Source organism: Zootoca vivipara, chromosome 6 (assembly GCF_963506605.1).
Source record: "Zootoca vivipara chromosome 6, rZooViv1.1, whole genome shotgun sequence".
NCBI classification, from domain to species: domain Eukaryota; kingdom Metazoa; phylum Chordata; class Lepidosauria; order Squamata; family Lacertidae; genus Zootoca; species Zootoca vivipara.
In genome coordinates this window covers 13,316,575-13,328,927 of record NC_083281.1, presented here as the reverse complement: position 1 = coordinate 13,328,927, position 12,353 = coordinate 13,316,575, and the positions used below count along the sequence as shown (strand labels likewise).

Below are 12,353 nucleotides of genomic sequence, written 5' to 3'. Positions count from 1 at the left end.
GTAAACCCACACCCTACATGCTCTTGATGGGAGGCAGATTCCATAAAAATCAAACGGGATCAGGGGATCCACCCAGCTTTACTTCTCACAATGAGAGGCGTAAGAAAACAGTTGCCATCTTTGCTTACTTTGCCAAACATTTGCAAATAAAAGGACAAACTTTTCCCCTCTTGCTCTTATTCAGGGTGGCAGCAAAAAGGGTTTGTGTCTAAGTGCAGACATTTTTGCAGTTGTATATTATTCCGCCTGTTGTACCTTCTAACTGTGCATGTACTTCACAGAACATTTACAAACCTGAAAGGCTCAAAGTGCATTCGGGGAGGTCAAAATTGACTCCCAGCTGAAACTAAACAACTGCCTTGTCTTATATTATTGATTTAGCTTGTTGCAAAACGTAGGAAGTTATTCTGTTTTGATGGCCTAAATGTTTCATGAAGGGGCAAGCTAGGTAGAAAGGCTGGACAATCATTGGCTGGGTGGGATTAATTGCTCAGTGACGGCAGAAATCCACTCTGCGCATGTTCAAGGCTGTCAGATACCATATGGTAACATATTCTCTCTCGTCACCCAGTGAAAATCCAGCATCGCTCAATGGGGGCTGAAATAGCTGCCTCGTTCACATCATCCAGAGAGGCCTCACTTTGTGGAGGAACCAGAGGGGCAGGGCAGAGCAGGGGGGTACGACCCCCAGAACACCATTCCTGCCCCCCTTGCAATAGCCACCCCAGGAGTGCCACAGATGCCACCCTCTGGTCCCCACCAAGGCTTGAGTGTCTCCATGGCAACCGTAACCCTTTACAAGGGAGGACGCCTCCACCTTCCTGGCCAATAGCAAAAGGGCTCTCGCTCAGCTCCCACCTGCTTCCGATTGCGCCCCCACGTTCAGCCCAACAGGGGCAGGGAAGAGAAGAGGGAGGTGATGTGGGAAGCTCCACATCAGGCCACAACCATGCTGAGCTCTCCTGGCCTCTCAACATGGCCTGCCAAGTCCGAAAACTGGCTGCAGGCACCGTTTCGCAATGGATTTGAGAGATCTTCCAGAAACTCTGCAGAGCAAATGCAAGCAGCTGACTCTCCTCCTTCCCAAAAACGCCTCTTTTGCTCCCCTGAGAAGCCAGAGGCTCCCATGCTCTCAGTCGGATCCCCTGGCAATTACCCGTCACCTCCCCTAACACCCCTCCTCACACACACACACCAACCGGATGGATCAATATCCCTCCCCCAATGTGGTCGGGAGCCTGGGCCTCCGAGAAGCTTCCAGGCCGCCATCTGCACAGCTGCCGCTGTGAGAGATCACAGGGTGGCGTGTTGCCAACAAGAAAATGCCCATCAGGCCCCAAATGTTGCAGGAGTCGTCGCCCCAGCAGGCCTCCCTCCCACTGCCTCTCCGGCACAGATGGAGACTCGCTTGCTCTCTACCCCCTGAACGCAGGCGTTGCTTCTCTGTAAAAACACACTCACAAGCCGAGGGCCAACAACAGCCAACAACAACCTTGGCAAAGCCGCGGCTGAGGATTTTTAAATGCATCGCCACCGAAAACACCAGCACTGAGGAATGACGGACAAATTGTTATCGCTGCTGTTATATTTATATCTCCCACAAACAACACAGGTAATATATAAAAAGCTAAAAACATTACCGTTAAAAAGTAATTGGACTCTAATAAAAAAAACCAAATCTATTAAAAGGCAGATATTGAAAAAACACGGCACTGTTAAAAACGCCTTCTCTCTTAAAAAAAATAAATCAGTTCTCAAAGGCCTGTTGGAATAAGAAGCTTTCCACCTGCCAGCAGGCAGACAGCAAGGAGTGAGCCAGTCTGGCTTCTGCAGGGAGAGAGCTCCAAAGTTGCCTGGAAGGAGCCACCACCGAGAAGGCCCTCTCCCGCGTCCCCACCAAGTGGATCTGTGAGGGTGGCGATGTAGCCTTATCAGCGGGACAGCCTTCAGCGGGACAGACAGAGAGAGAGAGAGGCCTCTCCTGGAGATCTCAGAGCCCAGGCAGGTTTGTATGAGGAAATATGGTCCCTCAGCTACCCTGGGCTGGATGGCAGGAGACAATGGAAGGCACACCAAGAACTTCTTAACAAGGAAGGTGCCAGCCCTGTGGAAACTCCTTGCTCTGCAACCCCACTAAATCTGGTGCTTCGGAAAAAGAGGGAAATCCTTGGTGCCAGGAAGAGGCACAGGAAGAGAGGAGGAACATCACCTCCTCAGGGCCACAAAGGCTTCCTTCCAGCAGGAGGCTGGAGAGAGAGGCCTGATGGGGAGCTGCCTTGGACAAAAACAGACCATCAGTCCATCTGCAAGGTCTCAGGAAGAACCGGAGGGGGGTGTCTTTCCTAGTCCCCCCAAACCTTTGCCCCTGGAGATGCCAAGGACAAAGCGTGCAAGGAGCTGTTCCTCACTCCCCTCACCACTCTGGAAACAAGCTGATCTTTTGGGCAACAGGGCCAACCAAGGGCCAGCCGATGGAAAGCAGGTCAGAAAGGAGGCAGTTCCCAGGTCACTCCAAGCCAACGCCAGATTTAGGGCACTGTGGGCAGTTGCTCTGCACAGGGATCCAAGCCAAGGGGGTGCAGAACAGAAGACGAGAGGGGCATGAAAATAAGAAATATTTGGGGACCCAAAATTTTGCCCTGACTCAGGGTATCGTATGACCAAAGGCCGCCCCTGCCCAAGCCATGGCTGAGATGCAGCCTCCCTCCAAATCTCAGTATCAGGGGGGCAGAATGGCAACCACCCCCATGAGAACTGTGTACAGGTTCTGTCTGAGCCAGGAACCAGCTCCAGAATGAACCTTGGTCCCAAGACAGTTAAATGCCAAGTAGCTAAGTCCTCACTGAGATGGTCCACCTCTGTCTGAGCAGGACCCCTTGAGCTGGGGCTCACGTCATACAACAACAACAACAACAACAGAGGATGCTCTCCTGTACCAAAACAAACAAGCCCCTCCCCACACAAAACTCAGGCATCAGGGGTCACGGCTGCCACTGTATTTGGGGGGGGGGGACACAGTCTGAGGTTAGCCAACTCACCGTGCGCAATGACAAAAGCACATCTGAACATGTGCAGAGTGCTGTTCACTCACCACTGATTAACCACAACCTGCCTTCCAAGCAGAAGGGCCACGACTGGGACTCCCCAGACAGGATCCAGACCCAACACCCCTTGATCTAGAACTCAAGCAACTTCCTTGCCACAAAGCAGGACCACACGCCCAGCCACATCTCGCCCTGCGCCCCAGATCAAGGCACACAATGCAGACCACAAAGCGCCATAGCGAGAAAGCAGGAAAACTGCTTCCAGGGGCCTCAGGTGGGGGAAATGACCCCAGACCCCCACAAAAACACGCGTCCTACAGGTAAAGGCAGCAGAGGGGAAGGAAAGCATTCACTGACCCACTGATCCAAGGGGGAAATCCCTCCCCACCAAAGGGCATCTGTCAGAGCAAAGTTGGAATCTTGAGGCCTTGGGCAACTCTCATCATTATCAAATCATATCATTTATATCACATTTCCCTAGACTGGGACTCACACAAATTAAAACAGTTCAGATAAATTACGAAAAGGGTCTTCTTGTGGTTTTTTTTAGCTTCCAGGCTGACTCCCCCCCCCCCAATTCTGCACCTCCTCCACAAACCAGGGCATCAAAAGGACCCCTGATTCCCTAGGTCAATATGTCTCTTGGGGAGGGAGAGAAGCTCTGGAGCTGGGCCCCACTGGTGGTTGAGCTGGATGAGTCCTGTGGCCAGCCATCAAGGAAGAAAGCATCAACTCTCACCCCCCCCAAAAAAACCAGGGCCCTTCAAACCAGGCAAAAGCCGGGGAGACCCCAGGCTGAACCACCCAGGCCCTAGATGGGGGCAGGAGGACCCTGGGATCAAGGGAGGGGATGAAAGGGTGCTGCTTGGCAGGGGGAGGGGAGCAAACGCGCACCCCTACGCATCTCAATAGACACAGGCCAAACTGCAGATCTGAAAGGAGGGGGCGGGAGAAAGCCCGGGCTTTGGGGGAGGGGGCTTCGCATCACAGCACGGATGTGTACATCAACACGTGCAGAGGGGGAGAGAGGCGCGCGCATGCACGCGCTGCTGAGGGGGGGCGGTGAGTCGTGAGAAAGCACTTGGGAGGGGGGGGCAGAGATGCCGTCCGTTCATCTCCTGCCTCGGGCGCGGAGTCAGTCGCTGCGCTGTCCGTGGTGCTGAACCCGCGGCGGTGCTGTACCCGGCGCGCCGGACTCACCTTCTCGATCTTGGCAAGCCACTCCTTATTCTGGGCCAGCTCGGCCATGAAGGCGCGGTGCCGGAGCCATCGCTTGGGCGCCCGCTGGTGCCGCGCGTCCTTGTCTCGGGGGGGCGCCTCGCCGGCCATCAGCGCCTCCTTCTCGGCCACCCAGCCATCGAGCTGCACGCGGAGAGGGAGGGGGGCAGGGGAGAGGGGGAGGCGCGCGTCAGCCGGGCGGCGGGAGGGGGGAAAGCCCCCCACCTCCACTCGGCCGCCTCCCCCCTCCCGCCGCAGCCGCAGGGCGCGCGTCTCCAGCCTCCCCCCCCCCACTCCAGCCTACAAGAACCCCCCGCCACCGGTCACCCCGCACGCTCCCAGCCCCGCGCTCCGGACCTGCCCGGGATGCTGCAGCGGGCGAGCCGAGCGCCTCCCTCCCTTCTCCGAACGCGTCACCGGGAAGGAAGGAGGGAGGGAGCGGGAGGGAGGGAGGACGACGGGAATGGGCTATGGGGGAAAGCCGCGCGGCCGGGCCTCGGACGCCTGGGTCCCACCCCCAGCGGAGTGGGGTGGGGGCGGCGAGTGGTGGCGCGCTCACGTGCGCCCAAGCCCGCTTCACCTCAGTTAGCCTCCCGCCAGCCCGGACGCCTGGGTCCTCTCTTTCGGAGGGAGGCGGAGGAAGCGGGAACGCTAATATCCTGCGCCCGGCTTGGCTCCCCTTCGGGTCAAACCGAGGCACCCTCCAAGCCCCCCCCCCCCGCTACCCTTTCCCCGAACTTCCGCTCTTGGCTCTTCTGGGCCGCCCTTCAAAACGTATCTCCCTCCCCCGCCCATCCCTGCCTAGAGGGCAAAGTCAGCGCATCACTCCCGTGGGAAGGGGGGGAACCTTTTTCTCTTGGGGGAGAAGGCCTCCTCCCCAGGAACATTTCCTCCAACCTCGCCTAGGACCGCGGCGGGGGGCAGCTGGGGATGCGCGCCTCGGAGCGCTGCAGAGAAAGTGGGTCACTGCAGGTGGGAGGCAGAAGAGGGGAGCCCCGTCCACGGACCGCGAGGGAAGCGGGAGGACGGTCAGAGCTGCAGGGAGGGACGAGCCCGGCCCGGTTGACCCCTCGCCAGGAGGATGGGGGGGGGAGGCGCTCGCTTCCTCCCTCCCTCCCTTTGATTACTGCAGGCTGAGCCGCAGCCTCCTCACTCTCTGCCGCCGCTGCCGCGGCTGCTCTTTCTCTCCGCCCCCCCCCCCAATCGCCCTTGCTCCTCTTCAGCCCATTTCGCAAACAGCAGAGGCGCAAGCTCCACCCCTGGAAGCTCCCTTTTGGAGGCAATTTCAAACGGCAGCTGGCTCAAGCCAGAAGAACACACCCCCAAGTGAGGCTCCCAGGGCCCACCGAGTCCAGCCCGGGTCAATACTTGGGCAACGGCTTTAAATAACAAGATTTAAAATTAAGAGGGCAAAATTCCCACCACCCCACAGCATCTGGGGTGCAGATTTCTAGAGGACAGGGCTTCTGAAGACTAGTTGCTGGAAGACCGCAGGAGGGGAGAAGGCTCAGACATTTGCTTGACCCCCTGACCTGATGGGCCATTGGCCTGATCCGTCAGACTCTTATGTTTCTCTCAAGGCACACTTCACTGGCATGAGCGTCCTCCTCCAGGAAGCCCAAGGAAGAGGGCCCCAATCCAGAAGCGGAAAGAGCAGCCCCTGCGGGAATGCTTGCCTCCTGGGTGTAACACTGCGCAGTGTTCACCAGACAGGGAGGCTGCAGGCCAAAGGGGCAGGACCCAGCCCCACCTACACCAACTCCTCAGCCCCACCCTTCCCACGAGGCCCCCAGGCCTTGGGGCAACCACCCTCCTGCCCAGCCCTCAAGAACCGGGCAAAACATTCCTTTGCAACACAGAGCCACTGCTTTCTGTGTGGGCACATTCAGGTCCAAGCTGTGTGTATTGGGGAGGTGGGGTATGCCTCTGCCACTGTAGCCTCTCCCCCCAGGACACATCGTTAACCTGGAGTGTGTGCCTACCCAGGATTAATTAGCACAACTGAGGAACACCCTGGGAACATGAAAGCTACCTTAATTAGGGAGAAATGGAGATGTGTTAGTGGGCGGGGCCAAAAATGCAAATTGGATGACAGCTGGAATCCTTGTGAAGGGAAAAGAAGCTTGCATTTCCATGAAGGAGGGGGGGGGGGCGCACACTTCTCTGATGCCTCCCCAGCCATCACAATCCCCTACCAATAGCCAACAAGATTCCCATTACTGGAAAGCCACAAGCAGGAAACCACAAGCCCAAGAACTCCCTTCCCTCCTGGGTTTTCCAGCAACTGGTGTTCAGAAGAATCACGGCTTCTAGCTCTGGAGGCAGAACAGAGCCATCCTGGCTAGGAGCCATCAGTAGCCCTCTCCTCCTCCATGAATCTGCCAATCCTCTTCTAAAGCCATCTATGTTGATGGCCATCTCAGACCATGAGCATGTTTGAATGTCCATGCAAAATAAAAAGGGCCTCCCTGCACCTAGAAGACTAGCCTCTCAGGAGAAGGCTTCCGCTTAATCTTCACTGCAGAACGCAGGCTGCACTCTCCCTCCTTCTAGGGCACTCCTGATGGACTGGAAGATCATGCCAGGGTCGCCACCTGAGTGGCCGGGTGTGTCTTTTATACCCCACACTGTTCCATGCCCCTCCCGGGCCCCCTCACCTCGTGGCAGTTCTGCAAGAAGTGCTGCAACTGCAGGTGGTCGTTCAGGCGCTGCGTCCAGGCACGGGCAAGCTGCAGGTTGTGCTGGCTCCTGGGAAGGAGGAAGAGGAAGGAGACAGGTCAGGCGGGGGCTGCCTGTGGGGATGGTTAGGGAGGGGAGGAAGAAGAGCTCTCACATGCCCAAGCCTCATACTCACTCTCATTAATGACAGTATGGGGACTGCCCAGGGACAGCAGCATCTTGGTATCAAGGTACACTGCCTCTGGAAATGGAGGCTCCATCTGAATGGCCAGGTTGGTGGCCGTCACAGCCTCTTGCTATGGGTGACCCAACATGGAGAAGAGAGATCCAAGAAGGATCACGATCCCATGAAAAGACAGCCCTGCTTTGTGCTCCCCAGTTCAGCCCAGGCTGGACAGTGGACTGGAGACCTCATGACTCTTTCGTCAGTTCAAACCTCATGGCCTCCTGCTTGGTTGGCTGGCAAAGGAGCGAGGGTCCAGCCACACTCCGGCTGCCACTTCGGTTTCGTAAAGTTCCACCTCTTGCACAGGTTCTGCAAAGCTCTTCTATGGAGCGGCCGGTTTGCAAAGAGCCACTGCGGTGCAGCGGTTAGAATGTCAAACCAGGGCCTGGGAGAGAACAGGGTTCAAATCCCCACAGCCAGAAAGCTCCCTGGATGAGACCTAGGTTGGCCAGTCACTGCCTAACTGACCTCATTGGGAGGATAAAATGGGAGGATAACATGCGGCGAGGGAGAGCCTTGAACTCCTTGGTGGAGAGGTGAGGTAAAGGTAAAGGGACCCCTGACCATTAGGTCCAGTCGTGACTGACTCTGGGGTTGCGACACTCATCTCATGTTATTGGCTGAGGGAGTCGGCGTACAGCTTCCAGGTCATGTGGCCAGCATGACAAAGCCGCTTCTGGCGAACCAGAGCAGCACACGGAAACGCCGTTTACCTTCCCGCTGGAGCGGTACCTATTTATCTACTTGCACTCTGACGTGCTTTCGAACTGCTAGGCTGGCAGGAGCTGGGACCGAGCAACGGGAGCTCACCCAGTTGTGGGGATTTGAACTGCTGACCTTCAGATCGGCAAGCCCTAGGCTCTGTGGTTTAACCCACAGCGCCACCTGCATCCCAGAGAGGTGAGGTATAAAAGTAGTAAAATTAAGAACGGGAGAAATAATTTTTTTTTATTCATTCATTCATTCCTTGCCCATCTGGCTGGGTTTCCCCAGCCACTCTGGGCGACTCCCAACAGAATATGAAAAGCGCAATAAAACACCAAACATCAAAACTTCCCTAAACAGGGCTGCCTTCAAATGTCTTCTAAACATCAGATAGTTGTTTATCTCCTTGACATCTGATGGGAGGGAGTTCCACAGGGCGGGCGCCACCACCGAGAACGCCCTTTGCCTGGTTCCCTGTAAAATTATCACTTTGCTCTTGGAAGCCAAAATGAATCGGTATATAAAGGAGCCACAGGACACAGGAGGGTTTTTTATAAAACAAACACGACTATCGGCATTGGAGAAAAATAACATGGCTTAAGTTATTTATTTATTTTACAAGAGGCCCTCTTTCCTGGCACATGCAGTCCATGGGGTCCACCAGCCACCAGCAAAAATCACAGCCTTCCTTCACGTGGACCAGATCCACCCACGAGCAGTGAGGCTCAGCGAGGGCTGCCTCATGGCACCTCGGATCCAGACCGCTTCTGAGCTTTGCTCAGCCTTTCTGCTTCTCCTCGAGTGGCAGCTTGTGAGTTTGGGCACAGGCAAGCTGCTCCACTTGCGTGACTTCCATTCAGAGAGGGACTGACTCACTCTCCCCCACCCCCCACCCCAAATCCCAGGAAAAAAAAATGCCAGGCAAGACGTGGAGGATCAGGCATCGCATTTGAGATATAGCCGTAATTCCAATATTCAGCATCCCCACCCCCACCCCAATTTAAGCTCAGATAACAATTACACACAGCGCAGAGCTGGTTTATCTATCTGGAGCAGATAAATATATTAAGGATCTGACACCAATTAAAACGTCAGGCGAAATTAGCAGCTGGTCCTTCAGAAAGGGAGACTTCAAAGGAAGGTGGCTGCTTCTGCATTAGGGGGAGGCGGGGGGGGGGGCTTAATTGGCTCCACATGGCAGCGGCAGTTGTTTTCAAAATCCCAAGCCCCTTCTCCCCTCCCCCCCCCGCCAAATATGCTGAGACCTCGAGACAAATTTCCATGACTGATCTCTGCTGTGTGAGGGAAAGTGGACTTGACTTTGTTCTGATTCATGAAAGGTTTTGTGGTCTCCCCCCCCCCCCGCAGATAATACTATTTTTCCTCTGCCCACCCCCCCACCCCATGATAAGTGTATGCAGTAAGTAGCCCAGATTACCCCAGAGGTTCACATTCTTTTCAAATACAAGGTGCAAGGCTGCAATGGACCCAGAGGAAGCTTTTTAAAAAATCCCAGCTTTTGCAAAAATTGAATCTAGAATGAAGCCAAGGGGCTGGACCTTGCTATGATCTTACACACACACACACACACACAGAGAGAGAGAGGGGGGGGGCAGGCAGGCAGGCAGGCGGCGGAGGGGGGAGGCACAACTTTTGCATAATGCCCCAGAAAATCAAGCACTTTGGACACCTAAATAGAAGTGTCCAAATAGTCAGGGATCATTGCGGCTGATTTTCCTGGTTCATTTTGAAGCTCCGTGATAGAGCACCTCAAGTCTGATCCTGGCAGCATCTACACAACAGGCCTGGGAATGGGCCTGTCTGAAACCCCAGACAGCTGCTGCCAGTCAGTGTAGGCAACTGTTGGAAGTCTGGGTGCAACCCAGCTTGCACAAGTGGGGTTCAGACAGATAGCATTCGGGACTTCCAAATTCCCAGACTATCCCTGTAAACTTAACCTCTTGGGCTGAGTTCTCTGTCTCTTTGATGTCAGACTGATAGTCTTGATCAGGTTGCATCTGGTTTCACAACTTCCTCCTTCTTCTCCCACTTTTTTCTCAGACCTCAAGATGAGAGTTCATCCTGCAGTTCTCCTCTGAGAGAGCTGCCTTCCTCGAGAACTAGAAACCTTCCAATCCAATGCACTGAGTACAATCAAGGACAACATTCCTTGTAATGCTAGAGAAGACATGTGGGGTCCAGCCAGGAGAAAACTTCCTGGCGGGAGCATCCTTCCTTTGCATGTGACTAGAGGTGGGCATGACCTTACCTGTCCAAAAGGTAACAAAAGGACAAGGCATGCAGCACCCTTCTCTCTTCTTTTTGACTTGCTTCTGTGTTTGACCAGCTTTTAGCTAGGACTGTTCTGCTAGCTCTCAGCTAGCAGAAGCACTGGGATTATTCCCCCATTTGGGGTAGATCCACATGTACATATTTGTAACCAAGTCTGCCTTCAGGGATCCAACCCTGAACTGATGTGAGTCAACTTCTCTTATTGACTTTGAATAAGATTGTGGCATCTTTATTCTTTTAAGAGGGGTTAAAGGGAACTTACCAGGAACATACAATTCAATCTGAGCCAGGCTGAATTGTATAATAGTGAGAGGCTCACACGAGCCTGCAACCAGCTATCCGTTGTGCATATAAAAAGGGGAATGTAACTCTGCTAAGTAAAGGAATTTGCTAGTGCAAGTTAAAGAGTTACATTCCCCTTTTTATATGTAAAGGTAAAGGGACCCCTGACCCTTAGGTCCAGTCGTGACCGACTCTGAGGTTGCGGCGCTCATCTCGCTTTACTGGCCGAGGGAGCCAGCGTACAGCTTCCAGGTCATGCGGCCAGCATGACAAAGCCGTTTCTGGCGAACCAGAGCAGCACACGGAAATGCCGTTTACCTTCCCGCTGTAGCGGTACCTATTTATCTACTTGCCCAGGTGGCGCTGTGGTTAAACCACTGAGCCTAGGGCTTGCTGATCAGAAGGTCGGCGGTTCGAATCCCTGTGATGGGGTGAGCTCCCGTTGCTTGGTCCCAGCTCCTGCCAACCTAGCAGTTCGAAAGCACATCAAAATGCAAGTAGATAAATAGGAACCGCTACAGCGGGAAGGTAAACGGCGTTTCCATGTGCTGCTCTGGTTTGCCAGAAGCGGCTTTGTCATGCTGGCCACATGACCTGGAAGCTATACGCCGGCTCCCTCGGCCAATAATGCGAGATGAGCGCGCAACCCCAGAGTCGGTCACAACTGGACCTAATGGTCAGGGGTCCCTTTACCTTTACCTTTACTTTGACGTGCTTTCGAACTGCTAGGTGGGCAGGAGCTGGGACCGAGCAATGGGAGCTCACCCCGTCATGGGGATTCGAACCGCCGACCTTCTGATCGGCAAGCCCAAGGCTCTGTGGTTTAACCCACAGCGCCACCCACGTCCCTACAGCGCAAGTTAGGAAGGATATTAATAAACAATATATCCTCTCTTGCAACCCTGAATATTCCCACATCCAAGTTATGCATTTCCTGCAATAAACAACTTTTATTATTTTCTTACCTCTCTTTGCCTGTGTGATTGCAGCAGGCAAAGCCTGCTCATAGCTGTCAAGTTCCCCCCCCCCCCCGTTTTTAAGGGAAATTCCCTCATGCCGAATAGGATTCCTTGCAAGAAAAGGGAAAACTTGACACCTATGAGCCTGCTCTCTAACCAAGATTCACTTGCCAAACACAGCTCACTCTGCATATGTAAAGGGTTCCCAAGAGGCAACTGACCTGTTCTGCCAATAACAATACTGAGCTAGAAGGATCAATGTTCTGGCTCAGCAGAAGACAGCTTCTTCCTGTGCTCCTTTGGAAACCATCTCTTGATTCGGAACCATGAGGACTGGAATCTTGGTTTTATTTTTTAGGGAAGGGCCGTAGCTCACCTGCCTTGCATGCAAAGAACCCAAGGCATCTCCAGGTGGGGCTGGGAAGGTTGTTCATTCGAGGCCATGGAGGAAACTGGCACTGACCATAGGAGCTGGTGATCTTTCAGATTCAAGTTTTTGGGGGGGGCAGGAAAATCACCTTCTCAATCCGGCCTGTGGACAGTCCAGGAATCAGCATTTTTTTACATGAGTATAATGTGCCCTTTTATTTAAAATGCATCTCTGGGTTATTTGTGGGGCAGAGGAATTTGTTCTCCCCCCCAAAAATAATAAATATACTCTGGCTGCCCACAAGGTCTGAGGGACAGTGGACCGACCCCCTGCTGAAAAAGTTTGCTGACCCTGATCTATATCTTATACCCTTTTTAAAATGCTGACTCCTTTTTTTGGGAGGGGGGGTTATTGGGTTGTTGCTTTTATTTTGATTTCATGTATTTGATATTTTATTTGAACTGCCCTGAGACCTTCAGGTATAGGGTGGTATAGAAATCACACACACACACACACACACACACACACACACACACACACACACACACACTGCTTACAAGAAACCCTGCAGTGTAGTC

The 12,353-nt window shown here is 53.9% G+C and overlaps 1 protein-coding gene across 1 annotated transcript in view; it reads right to left on the bottom strand.

Annotated features, from left to right (window-relative positions):
• The window catches only part of SPTBN4 (spectrin beta, non-erythrocytic 4), a 104,757-nt gene that overhangs the window by 38,480 nt on the left and 53,924 nt on the right, over positions 1-12,353 (bottom strand). Inside the window, exons 19-20 of the mRNA XM_035118507.2 lie at positions 6,920-7,010; positions 4,245-4,406 (exon numbers count right to left, since the gene is read on the bottom strand). Coding sequence (XP_034974398.2) covers positions 4,245-4,406; positions 6,920-7,010 — 253 coding nt within the window. The remainder of the gene's footprint in view (positions 1-4,244; positions 4,407-6,919; positions 7,011-12,353) is intronic.